Raw genomic sequence first — 27,268 nt, 5'->3', positions numbered from 1 at the left:
AGGAAAAAGAAAATATGATCTGAGTAGAAAATAGAAAAGAGAGAAGGTCGGGGTGCAAACACAGAGAGGAGGAACCACCGAAGTGCTGATTTGTGAGCTAAAAGAGGGACACGAACGGAGGAGGATCACACGGAGAGACGCGGCGCTTGGGGAAAAAAATAAAGGAAGAGCGAAAAATTTATTCACTTCCACGCTTCCTGTCTGCTCCCACGCGGCGTTACGGTGCCACGAGTGGGTCGTCAGTGGACTCACCACCTTCTCTACCCTCACAGCGCATTTCTACAGCGCGGCGCGGCCGGACTCGTCCTGCGTGCGGGGCGCACCACGCGGCACAAGCGAACACCCAGCCAGGCTCACGGCGCAGCCTCCCGAGTCCGCAGAGGGGAGAAGAGCCATGGAGAGCGCCGCTAACAGCTCAGACCTCCGGAGCCAGCTCCCGTTCTTCGGCCAGAACGGCAGCATCTGCCGGAACGTCGCCGACAACGGCAGCTTCGCGGAGATGCGATGCGGCGGCGACGGGAGCGGGGACGACGGCGTGTCCCGCAGCCTGGACGGAGACGCCAACCCCGTCATCATCGCCATCATTATCACCGCTGTTTACTCCATAGTTTGCATGGTGGGGCTGGTGGGAAACGTGCTGGTCATGTACATCATTGTAAGGTAAGAGTCATTTTTAAAAGTGGAGAGAGAAAGGGGAAAAAAAGTAAGATGCGGCTCAGTTGCCTTTTTGTGCCGATTCCAAGCTTTGTTGACGCTTTGAAACTCTTCCAGCCTGTTGCTGCTGGACGAATAAGTGTGCGCATTTGCGTGTGCGCGTGTGTCTAATGGAGACGCAGTTTCCCACTGGGCTGCTGTTTGTGCGTAAAATGCATCCACAGCCAACCCCAAAAGCGCGCAAAAGGAGGCAACCCAACGCAAATGTAAAGAAACGAACACACTTTTCTTTGAACCGCTTTACAGCACGAAATGTCTCTTGATGCGCCTCTTTGATCCACAGCGCAACAACCGAGCTGGGGGAAATCGCATGACTCCCGTGTTGGCGCGGAACAAAAACATGATCCACCGTAGAGCCTCTGTAAAGGCCCCCCGCACCCCGTGTCTCTGGACTCTGAGCTTGCAGTGCGCGCACGTCGGAGAAAAGCACATAAATAGTTGAAAAATGCGTTTAAATAAGCATCAAATGGCCACGTGCTTCTCCCAGCTCAGCTTCGCAATTTTAAGATTTTACGCACTCGACCCGGAAACTTTCAGTTTCCAATGAAGGAGCCATTAATGGCTGCGTCATGTCCACTATTTTTACTCATTTATTTTAATCCAGTTTTACGGACAAACAGCCCATTGTGATCCACGTGCTATTTTGAGGCTGTGCGTAAAGAAATGTCAGCTTCGGGGAGCCTTATCTTGCTTTATCAGCTTCTGCTTCTGGCATGGCAGAAATTCGCTGCTCTCCTCAGACACCAAAGATTCCCACAGCACTATTCGTCTGGAGTCAGTTTCATCGACACACTGGGTCTAATTAGATATGGAAAGCTGAAATTTGTGTTAGCAAGATGCACCTGGTGAAGCTCTTTCTGGTGGATTAAAGAGTATTAAATTGGTAGGGGAAACAGCAGGGAAATGACAGATGCGTTTCGAGAAGAACTGGCCACAGGAGAACATTTAAATACATGATGGAGTGTATGCAAGGACTATGTGAGGAGAACTGAGATGAAGGGTGAAGGCTTTCTGCTCTCATGTGTGCAGAAAACCTCAAGAGGGAGATTCTTGTTGATTTCTTAGAGGCAGTCAGGCAGAAGGCTTGTTGTGAGGAGGTCATCAAACGAGCTTAATTCCATCTGGTGGTAAAGTGCAAACAAGGAGGAGAGTTATGTGCACATTTACTTATCTGTATTATTATTATTTTTTTATCTGTTGACGTTACACAACTGCTTAATCCATTTCTCTCTGCGTGATTCTGCGCCCAAAATTATTCAGGCTTCACGGGAAATTAGGTTTACTGGCTAAAATCTACAAACTGGCAGCTGGTTGTAACAAACAAAACATCCAGACTAAAACTACAGGTAGTTTTTTATTTTTATTTCAACGTTTCACACAAAATGTCACGTTTAATGACTGCAGCGTCTCTATCTTTTGGAAGACTCGAGTTCCAAGTCCCTGTTATGAAAGCCACTCTAACTTTTTTACAGGATGTCCTCTGACCAAGGTTGATTTCCTGATGCCTAGAGTTTTGTTTTTTTAACCAATGGATGAGTCGATTTTACTCGCCACACACACACACACACACACACACACTATGGGTTTCCAATGCCAGAGGCAGCACAGCAGCCTATGAGCACCACTGAGCCACTGCCATACACCACTGTTTGGGTTATTCATTTAGTTGGGAATTTCTTGTACTTTCAGGCACAGTGATGTATGACTAGGAGAGCATGGAGCCTTTTCGTCGTTAGTCTCTGCTTTGCTGTTGAAATTGAAACCTGGTAGGTAGAGGCCATCACGTCTTGCTGTGGGTGGACTGGGACGGACAAAAAATGGCCCTGAGGTTTTTTGATTATTTTTATGACATGCGAAGGCACACGACACACCAGAGGTCATATGTGTTAGTGCTGTGCTGTTTCAGAAGCGTTCTTTCACTGCTCAGAGTCCTCCATCTTGGCAGAGAAGGCCACTTCTACATCCACTTTCTTCAAGTGAAAGTGGAGGTCGAAGAGACTCTTTCCACTATTTTATGAAATTTACAGTAAATTATGCCTATAGTAAGATATGTAAAATAAAGAACTCCTCATCAAAGTAGCTCCTTAAAGTGTGAAAAACAGAATTTCACTGGAAGTAGTTCAATAATAAGTCATCCATTGTTATGATCTGAAAACTACAACTTTATGTCAAGCTAAAATGACACCAAATTGGACACCAGGTCTACTCAGAGCAAAACACAGGCTATAAAGTTACACAAACACAGTTTTTTGCACAAAACTGTCATTTTGCTCAAAAATCTGGACTAACCCACTGTCCTTTAAGAAATCAACCGATTGATGTTCATGATCAACTCAGATTATTTATGTATTTTTTGGTTAAATTGTGACCGGCCCGCCAGTGGACAGAGGTTTCTGACCACCTGCCACCTTTGGACAGTCTCCTCTTTTCTCCTCTTAAAGGGCTGGCGGCGTCACTGGCCCTGTAACTCAGCTGACATACAGGGAAATCTCTGATCTTTGCTTTGTTTTTGTTTCTTTTCTTCTCTTTGTAATGATAACAATAATTACCTTTTTACTTACATTCAGTGAAATCCAAATAATAGTCTCCTTATCTGAAGCCCATTGCATGCAGCCAATGAATCCTTTGCCTGGTGCCTCAGACAACAGTCTATTTTCAAATATGTACTTTTATAATGAAAACTATTGACTGCAGTTGAGATGAAAAATTGAATTTTAGAATTTTGATCAGATCTGTGATCTTTTTTTTCTGCACCAAGGTTTCAAGAATGTTTTTTTTTTGTTATTGTTTTAAAGAAATACATGGTACTGCACATTTGTGCCAGATGTTGTCTACCATAAACTAATTGATCACAGCCCATCTGCCCTGCTGCAGGTTTCAAAGTGGGAGCACAGCTGAGATGAAATTCTTTGAAGTGTAAGTTAGGCACCTTCATTGTTTTTAATCATTGCATTTCTGCAGCTACTGATAATCAGACAGCTTGAAATACAAAGAGTGGTGCTATTTAAATATTCATAAATACATTCTTGGAAAGAAAAAAACCCAAACAAACCAGGAAAAATCTAGGACAGATCTGGATCTGCTCGTTTTCCTTGCCCTCTTGCTACTTACTATGCGAATGAGGCTTTAAGGAAATTACAACGCGGGTAAAAGCTCAAACCACAATCCATTAGGCCTGTAAACAATGTCATCGTTCTCTACTGCAGCTTTCCATTCGTCTTTTCTCTTTCTCTTCCTGTCATTTTGACAATGACGAGCAGTAAATGGATGTTTTCCTGTTGTCTTGAGCTCTCCTTCACCGTTTTATGGACGTGCCCTTGAACGAAGTTTGGCCAGATGAAACCGAGACAGTTGATGGTAGTTTTTTTTTTATTTTTACGTTTTAGTCTTGTTTTTACAGTCTGAAAGCCATTAAGCATCTCTCCATCTTCCGTCCCTCGCTTCTTTTCTCTCTCTCTCTCTGTCTTTGCGGTTCCTCTCCTGGCCTCTGTGAAACTCCGTAAACTCTTTCTGCACAAACAGAGATGGCCGGAGAGCTGCACGCCCGATTGGAAAAATAAAATAAAAAAAATCAATTCTGGTTGAGCGGGGGGGGGGAGTTTGAGCTCCGTGAGGATTACGCTTCCTCTGCCTCCAGAGCAGATTGCTTCCTGTTGCCATGGAAACACTGGGAGGTGTTTCGGATGAGCAAAATGAGTCGCCGCTTCCCCCGAATCTCCTTCCTCCACGGCCCGTCCAACAGAATGAGCAGATGTGGTCGGCCTCTAAAATGCATATTGAAGGAAGAAAATCTAATAAGCGCCTGCTGGTCCAGATTCATATGGATTGTTTGTTTTTCTCTCACATCCAGCTGAAGATTCAATTGAGCGCAAGAGTCTTTTAAGCATTTCTAATTTTTAAAATATATTTCTCCTCAAAGGAGCCGGAGCCTCCAGATAGCTGAAAAAAATCAGGGTTTTTTTTCGGCTTTGGACTTTGGCAGCTGCAGCTTTTTTTCAGTATGCAACCATTCGATGAGGAATAAGTGAATAAATGTTATTAATAGAGAACATTTAAATGCAAGGGACACCTGAATGCAGTTCATTCAAGAAAAAACTAAATCTAAAGTCACACACGAACAAACAGTATGAAATATAAAATAACACATCAAAGGAGAGATGGAAGGAGTCCCTTTAATATGTCTGAGATGTGATCTTGGAACATCTGAAATAAGTTAGTCTGAGTTGCTGGGAGATCGATTAAAATTGACAAGGCAAAGTAAAATAAAGGAAAAAAAACTTTGACATCGATGGTGAGTCAGTGCAAAGATGAACTGGAGATGAACAACAAGCAGCTTAACAAAAAAACAACAACTTTGAATTGGATTTGTGGGCACTTTGTGTCTACAGCCTCTAATAAAGGCTCAGTTTGTTCCTACTGCTGTTTCAAATCCCTGGGAAGAAAGCACAGATTGGTAAACGTGGCTTAATGGCTCATGATCAGCTGCAGGAAATCGTCTCTCTTATTTCCTCTGTCAGGTGTTTGACGGATGTTTCCCCATTTCTAGATTTCTCCTCATGTGCTTTTTGCCCGAAAAGTTTTTCAAAAGAAGAGAAAACGCTCCGATGTCTGTCTGCCTGACTGCAAATTCGAAAAACTCACTGTGTTTTTCACAAATAGCCACATGAAAAGTGACTCCAGTGGCTATTGCAAAAGAATCAAAGGTTCATCTTTGATAAAAGCAGTAAGAGTGGCCCTTCAGTTTCACAGTTTTCCTGTGATGTAATGAAATCCCCACAACAGCTTGACACCAACATCACACAGATTTTTTTTAACATATTTCAGCTCAAACTGAATGCTTAATATGCCTCAGTGGACTCATTTTTATCATGTTACTATTTCCATTCACTTACACTCTGATGCAAAAGAATTAAAACAGGATAAGTTGGAAAATTCTACGTTTTCAAACTGGAGCCATTTATTGGAGGTTTCTGACAATTCAAACAAACAAAAAGCAAATTTGACCTTATTTTTCTCTTTTACTGTGTCACAACTTTACACATTATCCATCTATGATCATCTGTTTTTGATATATATATTTTTGACAGTATAGTACATTAAGGGCTATTTTAGAAGATTTTACCACTGTACATTTGGATCATATCGTTTCTGAGGAAAGTGCAAAAGTATTAGTTAGGCACTACAAAATGACAATCAAAATTTGGCATCATATAATGCGTTTTAAATAAAAGACTGAGAGTTTATTGATGCTTTTTAATCAATAAGATCATCAGTTCTTTTAGGAGTTGTCTATTTTTGATAGTTGCTTGAAAGCCTCTTCTGCAGATGTTATTGCAAACACGAGAGCAAATTTTTCTTTTAATGATGGTCAGGCGACATATCACTAAAAGAAACAACCTAATGAGGAGGAGGATACATTAAGGCTTATCATTATTTTGGGCTGTTGTTGGATTCTTGCCCTTGTGTTGCCACTGGCATTTTGTCACAGTGTAGTTGATGCTTCGGGCCTGTTCTTCTGGTTTATGGACATGTCTCGATTTAAAAAAAAACTAATAAAAAAAACAACAGCTGTGTTGCAGCTGCAGGGGTCTCTGGTGGTGGGGATGGATCTGTTTGTCTCTGCAGCAGTGTCAAGATTGTCTCTCCTTATCCAATATGACCTATAAACACAAAAGGTTTCATGTCTGAAACTGTTTGTTTGTCTTTTCCTGCAGACAAAAAGCAAAACTTTTCATCCTGTCCCTGTCCTTAGCTGTAATTTGAGTATGTGGTGGCAAAGGATGATTATGTAAACACTAATTAACTCGCAGGTCAGGCTCCAGTTTGACAAACAAAAATCAGTTCACATGTTGTTGTTTCATTTCACGTCCAGTTTACATTTGATTTCAGTTATTGAGTGATCGGCTCATTCATTAAGGATGTTGTACTTAGGCAAATGTGTTTGCATATGGCAAAGATGTTCTTTCAGTAAGTGCAGCTGGTGCTGCAAGAGGAGTGAGAAACTGAGAAAGAGTCGACATATTTATTCAGAAGTGAGTGAAAAAAACTTCTGCATTATAATCTTTTTTCTTTTTTTGCTTTATCTTGTCAAGTTTTACCTCAGCTTCTTGAGTTTCTCAGAATATCTATTTATACTTTTCAAAACTTTCTTGGCGGGTCCAGAAACCGATGACTTTGGGCACAGTTAATAAGAGTTTGGAAGGGATTCCAGCCCAGCATAGGCCCTTATCTGTCCTACTATCACAAATGTAAACATGTAAAGCTGGAAAACAGCTATTTCTTAACACTCAATAAATATACTCAATTTAAAGATTGGATTAAAAAATAGATAAATACCTTTGAAATTATTCTTCTTCAGTAGAAAAGTAATTTACATCAGCAATGTGTCTGTGTCTGTGGAAGAATTTTTAAAAGTTGGGTTAAATGTCACCATCTCACAGCGTAGATCTGTTTTCTACCTGGAGCTTTAAGGCTGCCAAGGTTACCAGCACCCCAGAGGTTTTACATGGCGTTTCTCACCCACCTAATTGAGTGAACACTTCATTTTTAAACAGAATTAAAGGTCAGACCATCAGCCTGCACAAACCGCCCGGGGTGTTTCTTGACGGCTGGGAAACTCTCTGCAGGAAGCAACAACGGGCAAATTTGAACACGTTTGCAGTGTTTTAAGTGAGGGGATTGTTACATAATACACCAGCGTCAGTTTTGAAACGGTGTCAGACACATCGCCGCAATTAACAGGAAATGGGACGAAAGAGAATGCCTCGGAGCTAATTAATGCAGATTAGGGCTCAGTGTGTGAGCACGATGTCGAAGCAAATCATCAGGATCACCGGATTCATTTCAGCTCCTCTCCGCCGTGAGCGGGAAGCGGCTCCGATTGCTTTGAGCTTCCGCCGGTGATGATGGATGTCTCTTGCTGAAAGCGCCGTTGAACCTGCGACGGCGCGTCACACAATTCCTCGCTCCCGGTGACGGCCTGGAGCCGCAACGCGAACGGCTCCGTAATTGTCGCTCGCATGCAGGTTTTATACCTCAGTTATCTTGTTGGAAGCTCGTTTGGCACAGATGAGTCAAGACAAACACCCGAGGGGCCGGCCTGCGCATTCGGCGATCAAAAGAGCTGCCAGAAGAAGAGAAGCTCAGCGGAGAAACCCTTAGAATCCAGCTCAACGTTGTGTTCTGGTTTCTGTTTAAGAATTAGCAAAACGGAGTCGGAGTTTATACATCTGGGTGACAATAATAGAAGCTAATCTTTCTGCCCTCCCTCTCTGTGTTCATGAGTGATGAGGTTTTCAGTGCCGCTGGGCCTGCATGGAGAATTAGAGCTCTGTCTGTTTATTTCAGCAGGTTTTCTGTCGAGTTACAGACAAAAAAAAAAGAAAAAAAAAAAAAAAAAGAAATAAAGGGAAACGAGGAGACCAAAAAATTGCCGGGGGAAAGTGAATAGTCATTTTCCTGAGGAATGGAGCAAGAGTCTCTGAGAGAGAGTGACGGAGTGATGAATAATTAAACAGAGCAAAGAACACTCATTTTATGTTTTTTTTCCTAATCAAAGATTGATGGACTCTTTCATCTGTCTGTCATTTACTGACTGATTCGCTCTGTTCCTGCTCTTTATATTCTACAATAGGAACTGAAAAACATGCACTTTTCTACATTAGAGCTGACATTTTTAAAAAACCAGCCAGAGGAGCGATTTATTCAGCCACCGAATCCTTTCGAAAGGTCAAACATGAGCCATCGAACCGCTGCGTCTTGCAAACGTAGTCAAACTCCTTGAACCTTTTAACATTTTTGACCTGCCGCTGCAGCAAACTTCCATGCACCTTTCATTAGCGATTTACGCGACAGCCCCACACGAAGCAGCTCAGAGTCGTCACCAGAACGGAGAGGCACATGGCTTTGAGTTCTCTGCGTATAAAAATCTGAAAAAGTGTGGCACGCATTTGTATTCAGGCCCAGTTGGTCAACGCTTTCTAGAATTACAAGATTGAATCTTCAGTCATTTCACTAAACTCCGACTTAAAAACATGAAAACAACTCATAGCTTGTAGCAAATATTAATTGGGACTTTTTTCTATTTTCAGCTGATGGACTTGAACCGTTCTCTGTGTTCCCTTGAGGCCCTTATCGTCCTTATTCCTGATGGTTGATTCGAAGTTTTATTTTTTTATTTTTTGGGTGGCTTACTTTATCCTTTTTGTTTACTAATGTTCTCCAACAAACCTCTGAAGCATTCAGAGAAAAGCTGGAGCTATAAACCGATTAAGTTAAAAACACAAGGGAACTAATTAGATTACTTCTGGAAGATTTAACTATAGGATATCAGATTAAAGAAGAGTAAACAAAAATGCACACCACACTTTTCAGATTTCTATTTGTAAAACATTTTCGATCGTTCTCCTTCCACTTTACAGATTGTGTTCTGCTTTGCTTTGGTGTAGTGCATGAAGCAAAAAGCTTGTGGTTGTAACAAACAGAAGGGTCCAGGCTATTTGTTTGTGGAGACATCTTGTAGTTGTTTGTTACTGCAGTCTGAGAGGGATGACGGACCAAAGGGACTCTGACCCTCAGGTCTTTTGTCCATTGAAAGCAGCGTTCCTAGGCAACAAGCAGAGCGTCTGGACTCGGCCTCATTCGCCGCTTTCATTTCCACAGAAGGTTATCTTTTTCAGGAGTGATTAAAAGGACAGAGTTGGTATTACAGTTGAAATGGGAGAGTTCCACTCTAAAGTGCTCTTTTATTCCTTCAAGTGCTTTTTTCTCATAAACCTTCAAAAAGTATTTATTATGAAGGTTGTGCTCTCCTATGCTTCATACGCCATGTTTTTTTTTTTTTTCTGACCCAGAAACCCTCTGCTCTCTGGGTCAGAAACAAATATATAAAACCTTGTGGCTTCGGCAGCTGAACAAATACTGAGTTGGTAATCCTTCATTCATCTTATTTTCCATAGATATTGATCTCAGCTCCTCGCTTGCAGTGTGAAGGGATCGGCGTCGTTCCAGTGCGTCGCCGCTCAGTGCTGATGCATGAAGTGTCTCTGTCAGTGATCACCATGGCAGGTCCTACAGAAGAAGTCATTGAATCATTGCGTTTGGATCGATGTTTGCGTTGCATCCTGAGGCTGTTCGGCCGCTTCGCGTTACATCCACACCCTGAGCTGGCGGGAAGGAGTGTTGATTGTTGTCACCGGGTTCTTGTCTTTGTCAAATGCATTTCAAATTTTGAGTGGATGAAAAAATAAAAGTTGCCAAAGTCTGATTCTTAAAGAAGGGTTTCAGTTTTAGGTAATTGCTTAGGTGGAAAAAAAATGCTCTCAGACAGGTTGGTGGTTTGATGCAACAGAGTGACAGAGGAAACAGTTGACATCCTATCTATCTAATAGAAGTGTGCGATATTACAGATTTAGGTACTGATCTGATAAACAGCATCAGATCAGAAACTTTTTATATAAATTTCATATATCGTAAAAGTAATCTACAAAATATTTCAATAACATACTAACATAATTTTGCGCATTTTTCCCAAATAAAGTAAAATATAATATTAGCATAAAATATTATAATTAGCATAATCGTGTGTTTTTGACTTTGAGAGGAAGCCAGAGCTGATGGAAAAATCCACACTAGCACAAGGAGAACTTCTCAGAACCCTGGACCTTCTTGCTGCAGAGCAACACTGCTAAAAGCTAAAGTCCTATTTTTGCAATCATTTCTTTGTGGCTTACAGACGGGTGTGAAGTCCTTTGTGTGTCTGTCACTTTGTTCCAGCTGCAGATCTGGCGCAATTTTGGCCTGACAATCCCCCAAACACACTTGTCATCTCTCTGCTTTATTTCAGATGTGTAATTATTCATCCCGGTTCTGTCAATTTGATGCATCTATGATTCATGGCACATGTTCTGTGACAACCCTGACAATGCATCTTGTCCAAATCTGATCTTCCGTCAGAGAATATTTTTGTTCCTCGTGGAGCCTGAGAGCAAAAACAGTGATTTAATGAATGAGTCGAGAATTTATGATTAAAACACACAAACTTCTTCTCATTGTATCAGTTTAAATGCAAGAGTTTAATTGACAGACTTTTCACGGCTGACAAGTCTGTTTTTTTTCTTCTTTACTGCCTTGGACTATGTGAAGCTATTTTGCCTTTTTTGATTTGTTAGAAAGTCAGTACACAACTGATCTGCAAGTACCAAAATGGCATGCTGCTACCAGAATTATCCTTTTGCACTTTGGCTGCACTGGATGAAGCTTTCTGGCCGATCAACGATTGACCTGCCGATTCTGTTATTAGTTGATACAGATTTTTTCGTCTGAAATGTCGCTAAATATAGCAAGAAAAAGGTGGCTACATGCAGACATGACCGGGTTTGTTGGTCTGTCAGTTAAAGCTCTCTCACAGCAGAGCACCAGGGGTCAGCGGCTGAGTTTTAGACCTTTGGTAGTTAAACTCAGAGGACAAAATCAGTTCCACATATAAGTATCGGCCAATCACAGAGCTCCCAAAATGAAGGAAATCAGGCGGTTGTGTTTTGGACGTTAGATTGTATGAACAAATGAGGCCAGATTTGTGGTGCTGCCACCAATACCTGTTGATTTCTGTCCTCCGCCAACTTCCTCCAGCTTTGTACGAGGGAATCTCCAGCCTCTTCCAGGCCATCTGGAAGATCTAATAATCTGTCCAGGGAGTCCTGAGTCAGCCGAGGGATTCCACCAACCTGGCAGTGACTGGTGAAGCTGTGAGACACGACAGACAGAGCAGCAACACCAGCTTTGGCAAAGCATTGGCTCTATTCTGAGATCTTCCATGAATTTTACATTTATTCATTCGCAGCACTACATCAGCTTTTGACATCTTAATGATTTATTAAGATGCGCCATTATTGCATATAAAAGAAAAGCCTCGTAATTGTGTGTTTGAACCGGCCTAATAAATCTGAGCATACACATTTATGGACATTGTTATATACGTTTCATGCATCGTGAGAGAAATCCTCTTCTATTACAACCTCCAGGCAGCATAAACACTTGGAGAGCTGCATGTCCTTCCCGCTCAGTCCCCCCCGCAGGAACACATTTATGCAGTCGCACTCTGCAGCCCGGCGTCCATCATGTTGTTTGTCCCGGAGTGCATGGACAGTGTTACTGTACGCCTCTGATCCAGACGCACGCTGATGTGAACATCTTGTTTCTGGAGCCGGTACTTAATGGTTTATCTGCACCCGGCAGCGGCAGCAGCCAATGAATCACACTCGGGGCTACAAACACACAAGCCGCGGCAACGGTACTTTGTTGTGTTGTAAAATCCATACACAGGAAGCTGTTTCTGTTCTGAATTGTTGACCACAAGTGTGTGGGCTTCAGTTCTGGCGTTTCTTAAAGTTTGCTGCTGAAGACCGACGACTCGGTACAGACCTGTTTCCAAATGGCAGATTGTTCTGGTTCATTTATTCCAGCTCTGATGTTTCCCCGTAGGTGACCTCTCAATTCCAGTCAGTGATTTTTATGACGCGTCAAATAAATGCCAGGCAACTAAAACCCATAGGAAATAGCTTTATTGACTGTCATTAGCAATGAGATATTAGTGGACTTGTTGCATAACAACGTTATGTCATGTAAGAATTGACTTGTTTGAAGTCTTAGATTAGTAGCTGTATCTTTTTGTTTGCTGTGCTAACTCTGCAGGAGCCTGAGTATTATTAGACAGCTAATGAGAATGACATACCCCTAAATAATGGGCAAATCTATAATCAGAGCATCATATCAATCAAGCAATCAATTTTCTATATAAAGAACCCTTCACACTAGAAGGAGCTCAAAGTGCTGTACAGATATAGATTATTATGTTCAGAGATTTTTCTCGGGAATGTAATTATTTGCACAAAATTCGCCTGTTTGTGTATTTTTTCCAAAATATTAAAAACTAGCAGCAGTTTTGGGAGCTGAAATCCCTTGAAGCGATGCGGCTTGACGTTCTGACGGCTGGTTTGCCAAGCAGCCAATCCAGGAGCCCCACTTATTTTCCTTGGTGTTGATTGGCTGTTTCCCAAAGAGCAGAAATAAGGAAGACTGCAGACGTCCTGTTAAGGCAGTTTCCACTGCATGTATTGATGCATATTGATCTCGATATGCATCAATACATAATATCTGTATTATTAAAATAAGCAGTTATGAGCATCTTTAGAAGGATCTCAATTATTTATGGGTTTTAGCTATTTGTGAAAGATTACCACAACAACTGGTGGATCTAGTGTCATAAAACTTTTTTTTTTAATCACTGTTGGTACTTGTGAGTATTTTTAATCCACTCAAAATCATGGAAATAAGGAGAAGGGCCAGGGGATTTTCTCCCGGTGATTCCAATGGTTCATTGGACAGATATCAACATGAAATACAGAAACATTTAAATGTATCCATGCTGTCTACATAGAAACTCAGATTAGTGACAAAATATATTATCTATGCTGACCAATCATTAGTTATCACACTTGATTTGCATCAGGCACTTCATTCTTTAACTCACTGTAAATGTCAGTGAGGAGGTTTGTTTTGATCTTTGATCTTTTGAAGAATATGGAAAATAAACAGGTACCTTTATTTCCTCTGGTGGAGGGTAGTAATATTTAGGAGGTTATGACAAACCTGCCTTAGTTTTCAGTCAAAATGTTGTTGCTTTGTCAGTACATTGAAGTGTTATATAATCCATATTTTCTGACTGGTTGCTAACAAGACATCATGTCATTGTATTTCTTTCCAACGCTTCTTTACTGATCAATTAATTACTGTAGAGTAGGAAACTCATTTTAAAGCCAGTGAAGTGTTATGGTGTAATTGCATGAGCTGGATTTCAGCTTGTAACCTTGTGCCTCCAATTAATTAGACACAAAAGTCATTACAGTGTCGCTCAGATTCTCATAAATAAAAAAAAACATTTAAAAAATCCTGTTTGTGTTTATCCATTTTTCTGGCTGTGTCGGGCCTGCCTACGCGCAGGCACTGCTAATTGGCAGGAGAACGCATTTGCTGAAATGTGATGCAAATTTAAGCGGAACAAAAGCATCAAACATAAATTAAACAGCCTCATCTCTCTAAGTGTATCTGTCCTATATTGTTTTATTTCTTTCATTCACAAAAATCTGTTTGTCACAGAAAGCTGATGCGCAGCAGCTTAACGTGATGCATTTTAAATGTATCTGTCATGTCTTTTTGTGGTGTTTTGGCTATTTTAGTCAGTCATTTAGGTTGGAGGCAGGCAGGATTCATGTGGAGAAGTGTTTTACTTCTTATAGCGACCCGCCAGCAAATATGGAGCACCCAGAGAAATGGATTAGCCAAAGGTCAAGATGAGGAATAAATTCAAACAGGTGAACAGTAAAAACAACAACAACATGGAGAGAAACAGCAAGCAGCAGAGGGTGTGCAGCATGCGGGGACAGTGAGGAGGTTTTCTGCAAACTACGAAGGGAACCAGGAAGCGTATCGTCTCTGTGAGAGTTACAGCTGGAGAGACGAGGTTAAATAATGAATAATAAGCAGCTGAGAGGGGAGAGGTCTGGCGTCAGAGAGGGACAGGAAGCAACACTGAAAGAATGCAGATCGGTATCAGTTCAGACGCCCTAAAAGGCAAGGATTTGTTTTATCTTTGTTTTTTGAAGACCCAGTTTCTATCCGACCAAATTGTCAACTTCTCTTGACTTTCTAAGTCACATTAAACAACTTTGTAGATGAAAATATTTAAAAGTTTTGGGGTGATGAAACATTTCTTTCCTAAGGGGAAGCATTGAAAAAAAAAATCCATTTTTTATGATCACAAAACATGTATTTCCTTAATTTCTGCAATATTAGGAAAGAAAAGTGTGTTTTTTTTTGTCTTATTTTTGGCCGTCGTTTCAGTTTTCTTTTCTTATTCAACACAGCAAAAGAAAAAGGCTTTTAAGTTATTTTTTCTTGTCCTTTTTCTCTCACTCTCTCACTCAGTGGCACGGACTGAGCTCACGGAAACAAACATTTCCTGACATCTCAAATTTTCTCCAGGTATTTTTTGCGACGCCTTTTCCTCCCACAAAAAGGCTGGCGTGAAGATTAATTAGCTGTTTATATAATGAAGTCTGGCTCTAAAATACGTATTGGGATTTTTTTGGCAAGAATGAGATCTTAAAGAAACAAACAAAAAAAACGTGAAGCAAACCTAATCGTGAAGGGTTTTCCCGCGAGACAGTGAAGTGAGGAAGGGCCGACATGAGGCTGCAGTGATTTCTGAGACTAAACTAAAACATGGATTTGAGCCTTGAAATTTCTCCGAATGGTTATTGATTGACTCCTGATTAAAATATTGTTCGCAGTAGACGTTACAATGCCACAAAGAAAATTACACAGAGGTTACTGTGAATAGCACAGAGGCTGACCTTTAATAAGCACGGCATGCAGTTCAAGTTCATTTCTGCGACTTCTGCTCTACTCGTCCTCGTCTCTCAGATCTGCGGGAACAAACTGAGACGTTTTTATCCAAGCCCGGTTCACAACACTTACATTTAAGTTCAGTTAATGAAAAAAACACGCTACTTCCTGCTCGCAAACACACATAATAATAGCGGCCCTCCTGTGTTGACTGCTCCAGCCTCCTTGTGTTCCTGAACTGGTTTTGTCTTTTGCCTCGGCTCGGTTTCCCCCTCTTCCAGACGACTGTTTATATTTTAATGCAGACATATTTGGAAGAGATGCTCATAATCAAGATAAGAGATGACGCAGACGCACCTTCTTGTCTGTGCAAGACAAACTGCTGAGAGATGGTTCTTGCATTGCAGGAGAGCAACGTTTTCCCTCAATATTTCAGGACACGACTTAAATCTCATCTAATCTCTCTTGGGAAACATTAGATAACCACAACATGCTTATGGGTATAGCAGAAAATGTGTGTTTATGTTCACACTTTGTAGCCTAGCCAGTAAAAGCCGAGGAGAATTTGTGACTTAAAGCAGAAAACTCGTTAACAAACACCTAATTCTGCTCGTTTACATGGAATGGGGCAATTTAGCTCAGTGCGTTGCAGGGATAACCCACGGGAGACTCGTCTGAAGTCGTCTTTATGAGGATCTTCGAGTCAGCGAGGAGATGTTGGAAAATTAGATCCAGCTTCATCATATTCGCTCAAGTGAGACAGCTTTTATTGCACCATGAAGTGTCTCGTTGGCCCCGGCGCAACTAAAGCCTGACAAAAGCAACACACAGACTGTTAGACTTAATCAGATTTTTAACAAACCTTTTGCCACCTGCAACCTGTTGGGAAGATTTGAAAGTCACAGAGAAGTGTGCAGCAGGAAAGCGTGCATAAATGATCTCGGCAGTGGAAGGGACTGATGCGGTTTCATATCAGATCATTAGATGTTAGAATCTCTATTAATGTTAATCTGGTGTTTTCGCAGCATGAATGCTTCTGAGTACTCTGCTGGCATTAGCACAGAAGAAGAAGAAAACAATCCCCTGCAGTGATGACAGTGAGTAAAAATGAATAATGGGACAGTTTGGGAAATTCAACAAAGTTCTTAATGTCTTAATGACATCGAGCGGAGAAGAGGAAATGAAACCTCCGTTATGAGAATCGCAGCGGTCTTTTCATGGAGAAGCTGGATTGTAGAAACAAGATTATGCATTTTCTTTTTGTCACTGTTATGTATTTCACATCATTTAATTGCTGTTGGCAAATGCAGACATGAGTTTTTTTAATGTCTTAAGGGACTAAAGATATCCAAGCCAACTTGACCCCAGGAGGGGAAAGTAATTGTAGATGAATTTCAACAGCGACAACCAGACATGTTTGCTGCTAAACTTTCAGCTGTAGGAAATCACTCAAACAGAACCTGTTGTATGTTTCATACACACACACACAAAAGAAAAAAAGAATATTCTGTGCTACGACTTACTCCATCCAGTAAGATGAGAACAAAATGTAACATTTCAGGCGACATGAAAAATGTCTGAAAACGAATACTATAAATCACCCTGAAAACATATCTACTTTGTGTTTGTTTATCTAATTAACAAATGCATAGAAATTAGAAGTTACAAAATACTTTAGATCTGTTTTTTTAGGATCTGCATAAGCAGAGAATCAAAAAAGGATGTTTGCCAGAAGCAAAAACCATGTAGACCGAATTAATTTAGGTGCATTTCAAAGCCAGAGTTGAGTAAATATTATTTGGATTTGTAAAGGTTTCATCATTTGAATGATTATCTCACGGTGCTCTTTTCGTTTTTTAAATTTGTGGAGCAAATACGGCCTGATTAAATGTCAGACGCACCTCGTCAAACATTCAAAAGTCTCAAGCTGAGACAACTTGAACTTCTCGATCCTCTTTCATCCGAGCAACTGCGTTTTATTCAGTTTCAGATTTTTGAAAGCATTTCCTAAATCCACCTCCCAATCTGTCTCAAACTGCTGGTTGGTATTTCAGCGGGGCTGTTATTAATCATTTTTGTCCTTGTGTTTGCGCCTGAAGCTGTTAAGCGATAAACATCTTATACGTCTTTCCTGACAAGAGGTCTAAACTTCTATAACTCTGTTGTCTGTCTGTGTTATGTCTTCTCCTCCGAGGTAATGGATGCTCAGCGTTTGTTCCAAGTTTTCTCGTTATTGACCGGAGGAATATTTTAGTCAAATCCTGTAAAAAGGAGAGTTATTTAAGGCCCGGGTCACAGAGTGCCGTCTGCATTTTGCGCACGTCTCTGTCAACACAGGAGAAAATGGACCGAACCTTTTAGCACCGCTCTCATTGATTCCTTCTGCTTCTTTTAAAAATGTGTGTTTAATTTAACCACTGCTGCCGCTTTGTTTCCATGTCTTTCAGGAGCTCCATTTTGAGAAAAAAAAAATTTTAAATTTGTAGTAGCGTAAAATATGAAGATATGCCCAAGATTCATTGGTGGTTTACATTTCAGACATTTATGCAAATAAAAGATGCACCAAAATGTGTACACGATCCCTTCTAAGTAGTCTGGGGGAAGACATTTATTTGTCATGCTTTAAAAGTGTCTGAGCAGTGCAATAAACCGAGCCTCGAACTGCTGCTATTTGACGTAAAACATCTACATTTTTCATAGTATTATCCAGTTAATCATATCTGGGATCACAAACATAACATGGTGCACTTCACAGTTTATTCAGTTTCCTCGTAAAATTATAAAAATAAAACAAGACATGAAATAAATTCAGATTTTATTGGAGCAGCAGAATCTCAGATAATAAAATGAACCCTAGGAGGAACCGAACGTTGAAAATAAGTCATTTTTTCTTAAACAAAATCACCTGCGCTGCTTTTGTTCTCTCCTAAAATCCATCCACAAGTAATGCATCTGACCTAGTTTGAATTTATGCTTAACTTAAAAGGTTGATCAGCTTTTAAGTGACTCAAGCACAAAGCTTACAGTTTGTTTTCAAGATCCAGCAGCTTGATTCAGAGACACTGAAATGCTTTGCCGTAATTTTAAATAGTTGGAGTCAGTCTTATATATATTATTTAATCATTTCATATTGGTAGTTCACGTTTTGCTGTTTATTTTAACAACGGCACAACATCACAATGTTGCAGCTAGCACAATGCGATGCTAACTTGAATAACCGGTATTTACTGAGATTTCTTTTTCTCGGGGTAAACATACAAAATGTCAGTTTAGTCGAGGTTATTAGTTGTTTTTTTTAACTCCTCGGTTGTCCGTGTTCATTTTTACCCTGCTGTCTCTAGTCTGTGCTTTGATCTCGCTTTAAATCCACACCTAAATGGATCATTTAAGAGTAAAAGTCCCCTGGTAGAGCTCGAACTGAATATTAAACCCACTAAGCTCTTATTTTTCCAGTACAACCCTGAAAAGGCTTCATCTCTGACATATGACAGCACATCATAGTTCACATCCTGCAGCGCTGTACACGCATTGGCGCTTGTATAGAATCCAATTAGTTCATCTTTTATTGCAGCAGCAGGATTTGACACTGAATATTTCAGAAAGAAATGCCATATTTAATTTGAGCGCATTGTGTGCGAGGGGCAGGAAATCACAAGGTCTTTTATGTTCGACCTGCTCCTTTTCAAACAATTGTTGAAAAATTGCACGTTGGTTGACATGACTTTTATTAGCTCTAAATAAATAAACATTATGTGGGGAAGGAAAAAAAAAAAGGTTTGCAACAAAATCGCTGGTGGCAAATCTATTGGCATGATCAACACCAGCACCTTTTTTACAAGCAAGGCTGCTTTGGACGGTTGTTAGCATTTACTGGACTGGGCTCAGGAGATCAGAGCAGATCAGCAGGGATTCTTTCACAAGCGCAAAGAACCCACTCAGAAAGAATAACTCAAATCTAAAGAGAAGAGCATCAAAGACAAGGAACAGTGACCGGAAATGTTTTCCTGCTGTGAAGGAACAACGGGATGCTTTAACTGCGAGAACTTCACAGATCCTTCATCTGTGACAGGTGTTGTTTTCTCTCTCTCTCTTTCTCTCCGTTTAGGTACACTAAGATGAAGACAGCCACCAACATCTACATCTTCAGCCTGGCCCTGGCGGACGCCTTGGTCACCAGCACGCTTCCCTTCCAGAGCGTCAACTACCTGATGGGCACCTGGCCGTTCGGGGACATTTTGTGCAAAATGGTGATGTCCATCGACTACTACAACATGTTTATCTCCATCTTCACTCTCACCACCATGAGCATCGACCGCTACATCGCCGTGTGCCACCCGGTCAAGGCGCTGGACTTCAGGACGCCGCGGAACGCCAAGATCGTCAACATCTGCAACTGGATTCTCTCCTCGGCCATCGGGATCCCAGTGACGTTCCTGGCCTCCACTGTCACCAGTAAGCACGAGCACGTGTTTGTTATGAGCAAAGACACTCAAAAGGAACATAGGAAGCTTTATTTGAGACCGAAGGTATCTAGACAACTGGTTATGTGTGTCACGTAATTTAATAAGTGCTGTGGACTCTTTCTGGAAGCAACAAATAAACTTAAGATTGTGAAATTGCGTAGAAATGTACTTGAAGCGTATAATATTTTATTGCAAAACATTTATTTTGGAAAGCTATTAAAAGATTTTAAAAAATCAAATCTAAATCCAGTAGTAAGACCAATCCCGGAAAAGCTACGATACACTAATATTTGGTGGCTCTGCAGCTACTTATTTCTGATTAATGAATAAATTAATCTGCCTTTCCCACATCTTGGCCTTACAGCAGTCCTACAAGCTCACCCACGATAATGCAAAACTAGGTCTGCAGATTAATACTGTGAGGAGAGAACAGAAAACCTGGTGCAGTAATTACATTAGATGAACTCTGTGTTTTACCAACAGCTTGTCTGGCTGAGAGACATTTACTGGACATAAAACCCACAAACTCTTTGACTTCATCCCCAAAGAATTTGTGTCATATAAAATGTGCAGAGTGTTATTGGCTGGAATGTCACCAGGTATATTTCTCAACCCGTTTCTGCCTTTGGTTTGGGCAGGATGGCCAACAGAGTCTGACTTTGAACAATGAAACCCTCCAACACAACAAACTTGACAGACGTTACTGAGTTTGTACAAACTTCTCCTTGCAATTAATCGTTTAGTCGTCAGCATCTTTCTCAAAGTTAGGTCTGTCACAATGATCAATAAATCAATTCAACGCATAACAACTTAAAACAAACTCAATAATTTCCATTGGCATAAATTATTGTTTATCTCTTTTTATCTCTTTTTTTCTCTCGCTTTCTACCAAAAACTGGATGATAAAAGTCTTAAGTTTGGTGTTTTGGTCTCAACTAGCCCTTATTTGGAAGGACAATTTTGTTTACAGAGACCTCAAAATAAATTTTATTTCACTTTATTTGCTGTCAAAATTCATTTTATTCATTTTGGATGTCTCAAATGCCTTCCAGTTCCAATGTTATATCAGAATTTGTCAGGTAAGGAGTTTTAGAGAGTCGAGGCGAACCAGTAAGCGGACGGCGACGTGGCACCTTGCAGTTCACTTTCTCCTATTTAGACACTAGTGGGCAGTTCACAGGTGACACCAGGTGAGACACAGACAAAGACAAGAATCCAGCAAATAACAAGAAAATGAAACTTGTCTCAGTTGATGATTATGCAATGACGTAACTTAAAGGTTTAGCTCCTTTAATTATTTTCGTGGAAGCGTTGATAATCAAAAACAGTAAATATAATGACTGGATAAGAGCAAACAAAAGGCTCATAAATGACAAATTTATGTTGGCTAATAACTGTAAGCACACACTATTTTGAACCGATTAAACAAGGCCTTAATGAGCGCCCCTCTAGCACAAACATCGGTGCGAGATCTAGTCGTCTTCATCTAAAATATAGATTTCATAGGAGGCCGTTCAGCATGTGAACAGTTGCTCGGTGGCATAAAATGAGCTTCTGATGTTTCCGCATTTAATGATTCAAGCTGAAGTTCCTTTTCTGAGAAGTGCTTGAATCAAGCTTTGTTGAAACAAAACAAGCAATTATAAGCCTTTAAATTGACCAGGAGGAGGAAGAAATGTTTCATTCACTGTATTCATATTTTATGCCACAAAGTGCCCCAAGATTACTTTAATGTCTTTTTATTTTTTACTGCAGATATCAAGCCTTATTGGAAATAAGGCTCAATAATTGCACATTATTATTTATAATGCATAAGATCATTTTTAAATACGCTCTTCAAAGAAAAAGTTGGTAAATACGTCTATTATTCTTCACATTCGCAGGATATCCATCCTGATGTTTCTGTATTAACAACTAATTACAAATCAGATACAAAAAGATTTAGATTAAAGCCCCTAAAACATCACTAGATATGTATTCTCAAAACTCAACTAAAAATGTAGTACTTTATGTTTTTTTTAATGAAATGACCCATTCGTCGTCTACAGCAATTGATCATTAGGGTCATAGGGTCACTGGTGCCTATCTCTGGGGCTCAGTGGGTGAGAGGCGGCGTACACCCACTCTCTTATGAGAGACAGGAAACAGGAAAGCTGCATAAATAAGAAGGGAAAGTAGCTACAGCTGTTTTCATCTCACTTCTAATTTACAATTCAATGATTCCTTCTGCAGAATTTCAAATAAGCCAGCAGCCAAAGTGTCAGCCGGAGTGCGCTCAGCGGTTGCACAGTGTATGTACTCTGGAACTGCAGTGCCTCCGTTCACCAGTGGAGATTAATGTCCCCTTAAAGGTGGCAGAAGGGTGCAGGGGTCCCCAATGTAACAGACACTTCCTTTAGTTAACATGATGTCATGTGTTCACACATTGAAACTTTTCATCTGCCTTCTCCTTGTTGCCTGTACATAGTTCAGTTTTCCGTGGCGTCTCAACACAGCCGAAGAACAATTAGGAAAGTTCTGCATGCTAATTGGTCCACACACTGTAATGTACAGTTCTCAGAGGCCCAAAGAAGCAAACACAGCAGCCTACGTACTTAATCTTAAAGTCAAAAGGTCCCAGCAGTAACAGAGGGAGAGGAGTGGCTGCCACGCAAAAGAAGAATGAACAAACTTTCCTCTCCGGTGCAGGTGTTGGATGGATGAGTCTCCAGGCTCCACCAGGAAAAGTAATTAATAGAGGAACAGACATTTAAAAAAAAAGAAGGGAAACTTGCCGGGTAAAGATGAATGTGTCAATGCAGTGGAAGGAGTGGAAGTCAAATGCAGTCTTAGAGGAATTTCACAAAAGTAGAGCAACGCACGATATGATGGATTGTCCAATGTAGTCGAATCAGGACAGGGTGATCAGGCCAGTCCTAGTAATAATTGGTTACTGTATTATGTTTTTATGGTGTGAAGCGCTTTGAATTTGGAATTTGCTAGAGAAATAAACTTGACATAACGAGCAACCTGATTCTGTGTGGGTTAACATAGCCCAACATCTAACATTTAATTTAGATTTGTCCTCTTGTTGCTTCGGCATCATTAAACTTGGACGGCAAAATCACTCCGAGAAAAAAAGAAATGGATGATTTAACCTTTTCTGCACTCCTAAGAGGAGGATCCAAGTTTACAAAAAATTCATTCAAGGGCTAAAAAAGTGCAACATGCCCCCTTCAGAACCAGGTGAAAAAGTATTTAAGCATATTTGTCTTTCTGCTCAGACGCCAACATTATCGACTGTAAGCTGGACTTCCCCAGCCCTGCATGGTACTGGGAAACCTTAATGAAGATCTGCGTGTTCATCTTCGCCTTCATCATGCCCATCCTCATCATCACCGTCTGCTACGGGCTCATGATCCTGCGGCTCAAGAGTGTCCGGATGCTGTCGGGCTCCCAGGTCAACACAAACGTTTTTGATTTTCTTTGCATATTTAAATGTTCTTCGAAACAAAACTCAGATCTCACAGGCTCATGATTGCATCTGATTGGAGGATTGGCTTCCATCTCATTAATGGACTAATTATATTTTAAAGAGTAATCAAGCACAATGGTAGACTGCCTAGAGCACGCCTTGAAATACAGTCCACTCAATAAACTCCAGATAAAACAATTAGGTGAAATCAGCTGAAGCAGGAGGCTGTAATTAAATTTTGATTACATGCTTAGCACTCACCACTCTCGCCGTCTGAAAGATAACTTGGCTCCTGTGTTTTATATAAAAACTTTGTCAAAAAAAGAAGAAGTAATTCATAAAATCTTTGTGATTGCTTCAAATGTAGTGATTTCTCCGTGACGTTATCTGTTTTATTTTTTATTTTTTTGCTCCCATCCCAATGCGCCACACGAACCCGCACAGGAAAAGGACAGGAATCTTCGACGAATCACCCGCATGGTCCTGGTGGTGGTCGCCGTCTTCATCATCTGCTGGACCCCGATCCACGTCTTCGTCATCATCTCTGCTCTGATCAACATCCCCAGCTCCACCCTGCAGACCGTCACCTGGCACTTCTGCATCGCCCTGGGCTACACCAACAGGTACGACCCGCGCCGAACCCCCACATCTGTTTGCTGTGATCGTTTCTAAATAAGATGAGAGGACGCGGCGGTGCAAACCATGTTTTCATGCATTGCATATAAGGAAACATCACACATTGGTGCCACAGTAACTTCCAGTTTCTCTCCTTTTTTGAATTCTAGACGTTTAAATTTACCTCCTGTATTTGGTAAGGTTGTCTTTAAACTATATGACTTGTGTCTTGTTTACTCACAACGTTTCAGCTCTGTCTATTGGACTGAAATCAAAGCTAACTTTGTTATCCTCAAGTGACAGTATATTTACTTTATCTGTATGATTGTCTATTTGGAAGAACTGCTTTAGCTCAAGCTTTAACTTCCTGGTGATCAAGTTCAAAATGTCGCATTCTTGAGTGTAAAACAATATTTTGTAAGTGGCCTCATTTAATGACAGGATGTTGTTGTCAAGCTTTCCTGTTACTGAAACTCTTAAAAGATGGGGTCTTTGGGCCCCACTTGGTTTTTGCCCTCTGACCATTTCTCCCGCCCTTCCACCCCGCAGTAGTCTGAACCCCGTTCTTTACGGCTACCTGGACGAGAACTTCAAACGTTGCTTTCGTGAGTTCTGCACCCCGAGCGCTTCGGTGCTGGAGATGCCAAACTCATCCAGAACCGGAGCCACCAGCCGCAAGGCCCCAAGGCGTGAACACAACGGCACAAACACGAGCGAGAGATCCAATCAGCAGGTATCCAACTCCTCTGTGAGCAGAAATAAATCTTACAGATAAACCTTTTAAAGCTTTTATCCGTCTTTTCCTTTGCCTTTTGTTGGCACAAAGTCGGAAGTTTGAGAGAGACAAATGGAGGGGGAATCACCCGGGCGTGACAGAGAAATGCTTTTCTCCCTCTCTGCAGGTATGACTAGCCTTGGAGGGGTCGTCGGTGGACTCCCGCTGTTGCGGAGGAGCTGCCAACGACGATCTCAACTCTGAAGTCACGCAGGTCACCACAGGCCTATAATTAGTGCACGGAAACCACACAAGCAAGCCTCAAAACACAGAAACACGGCCGACACGGAAGAGCACAGATCACCTTCGCCGCTCCCAGCTTCTGTAGTTCTGCTGGAAGTTGGGTTGTAAACCTGCAACTTCATGCTTTGTGATTTGAAACAAATGATTCTGTTTTCATAGAAACAAGACAGTTGGGAGAAGAAAAAAAAAATCAAGAGTCATTAAAAGAAACTCACTTTTCTAGAAGGACGATATGCATTCTAGGTAGAAGTATTTCCCGGTAACAAGATAGAAGGATTGATTGATCTATAAAACCACTTTTACAGCCTGGTAATATGCTTCTTTCTGCCTTATTAATCCTAAGCTCCGGCCTTAGCTCTGAGCTTATCTGTAACGCTTTATGATGAGCTAACAAGTCAATTGTTTGCCTTTGTTCGTTGGCCTTCATGCCACTTTTCCTCCAGATGTTCTTTTGAGGATTCAAATGGCTGAAGATTGTTGGAAAGAAAGGGTTTGTGTTTGTCACTGCTGGAAGACTGCGGTGGTACTTTGGCCTTCAAAGAGACTTCACTGAATGGGAGGTGAAATTCGGAACGATTTCCCTCCGCTGCGCTTTTCAAAATGCCTTTGTACAGCTGCGGCGGGGGAGGGCACCTCGCCTGAGCAGTGAACACCGACCGCTCCGGCTTCAGCCACTTCAGGGCTGCGCCGTCCGTCGCCGTAGTTATCCCCATTTCCTCGCCTACGATTTCACCGCGGTGGACGAATGAAAACTGTGAATTGTACGCTCTCCTTCTACGGAACCGGAGAAGTTTCCGAATGTACATAAAGGGAACCATTTGTGTTTGTTGCAGTGGATCATTGTGCTCCAAACCAGCAAGAAGACTGTCTGTGCAGCCTGCACAGCACGCCATTTTAGTGCAAACACGTCTCTGCTGGTGTATGATTAGCCGCTGTTGGGCAGCTATTATATGAAGGAACTTAAAGATGGGCCAAACAGGAGCGTACAGGGCATTGTGTTATTTCTATGTAAATATGCTTGTGCCGACATGTTGTGTATCTACATGTGAAATGCCTTGTTAAGTCGCTCTGCTTGACATTCTCTAAACCATATTTTTTTATTATAAAGCTTTGTAAAAGAGGAAAAATCTTTCTAGATGTAAATTAGTGTAAGTGTTCATTTGCTGAAATATATGTGGTAAATGCAAAATCGTGACAATGATCGTCACCAAATGGAGATTTGTTTTTGCTTTTTTCCCAATCAGACGTGTTGGTAACTGCAAATGTTTTCAAATCGATGTTACAATGTGACAAACTTTCTGCTTTGAGTGAAATGCGTTGCATTTACTTTGCGCAGGTAATTGGTTCATTTTTTACTCGCACGGCTTTTCAGCCATCTGTTAAAAAAAGAATAAATGAAATGTCAATTGCAATTTCTCGCAGATGGCTGAAAACGTGACGGCTGCCACCATCTGTATAATCCATAAACTGTATGTTCAGTACTTTTAGACATCTAAGCTCGAAAAGGCAGAGTAGCAACACGTAGCGTTTCCAATACAAAGTTGTATTGGAATATCTACAATCTATGTCCCAAACCATGGACAGGGTCCTTATGGTAGGAATTATAAATATAAATGACGCCAGCTTTTAATATTTTTTCCCCCCCATCAAGTCTCCTGTATGCTTTTTGAACTAAACAAAACATGTCCTGCAGCATTTCTCTGTTCATGCCAAACTATCTTTCAAAAAGCATTTTTCAAACAATATTTCAATTCAATTTTTATGTTCATTCCCTCTAAAATTTCATGCTTTGTTTCCACTAGAAGAAGACGTTTGCTCAATATCCACCTTTGTCGACTTTATTCAATAAAACTTCTATTCAACAAGTAAAGTGCTCAGACTTTTGCATCCCTAACGAAACATGTCGATACTCTATAGGACCAGCTTGAAAAGAGATGTTCTTTTCTCCAAGGGAAGCAGGTAGAGCAGAAGGGAAGTGAGGGGCTCTCGAGGGACAACATGCTGCTTTCATTTGGCCAGTGCTTGCTTTTTGAACAATTAACCCCTAAAATGTCCTGCTTATTAGGACATAATTTAGATGATTTACAAAAAGATACAAACAAAAATGGAACAATAACAATAAAGACGATTCTCCACATGGAGCTGTGATTGCCGCTCACAAACACAAAGCCACAGATTACAGTTACAGGCCTGCTGCTTTCTGTGAATAGTCCAAAATATAACATTGTTCCTCAATTATTGCTCCTGTAATCAAACGCACAGACCTGAAGCTCGAAAGGCAGCAGAAGCTGCAGGGCAGGAAAATAACGCAACGATGTTGCATTTGCATTTACGTATGGCACAAGGAGGACAATGACTGTTCATTTCTGAGCCGTTTCATGACTTGCTATGTTGTCGTAAATAACTCGTCCCGTGACTTATTCCATGCCACGTGATCCGGTTTTCAAGCTGCATGTAATCTGTTGTCCGGACGCTGGTGTCTCGTTAATAGATGCCATTCTAAGATGCTTTACTAATATTATCATGGAGAAGAAGAGAAACTGTAAATGTCACTGAATGTCTTTGTTTCTTGCTCCTGAATAAACGATCAGCTGCTCTGAA

General features: G+C 41.0%; 1 protein-coding gene across 1 annotated transcript; it reads left to right on the top strand.

Annotated features, from left to right (window-relative positions):
• The first annotated feature begins 10 nt into the window (after positions 1-10).
• On the top strand, positions 11-27,268 carry oprm1 (opioid receptor, mu 1). The gene is made up of 6 exons (XM_055030004.1): positions 11-660; positions 19,223-19,569; positions 22,844-23,019; positions 23,479-23,657; positions 24,199-24,382; positions 24,552-27,268. Exons 1-6 carry the CDS (start codon positions 395-397, stop codon positions 24,555-24,557), a joined length of 1,158 nt encoding a protein of 385 aa, XP_054885979.1. The 5' UTR covers positions 11-394; the 3' UTR covers positions 24,558-27,268.

Source organism: Poeciliopsis prolifica, unplaced genomic scaffold (genome assembly GCF_027474105.1).
Source record: "Poeciliopsis prolifica strain line A6 unplaced genomic scaffold, Auburn_PproV2 SCAFFOLD005, whole genome shotgun sequence".
Classification (NCBI taxonomy): Eukaryota; Metazoa; Chordata; class Actinopteri; order Cyprinodontiformes; family Poeciliidae; genus Poeciliopsis; species Poeciliopsis prolifica.
Note: the sequence above shows the minus strand (reverse complement) of the source record. Positions and strands in the feature narration are given on the sequence as shown.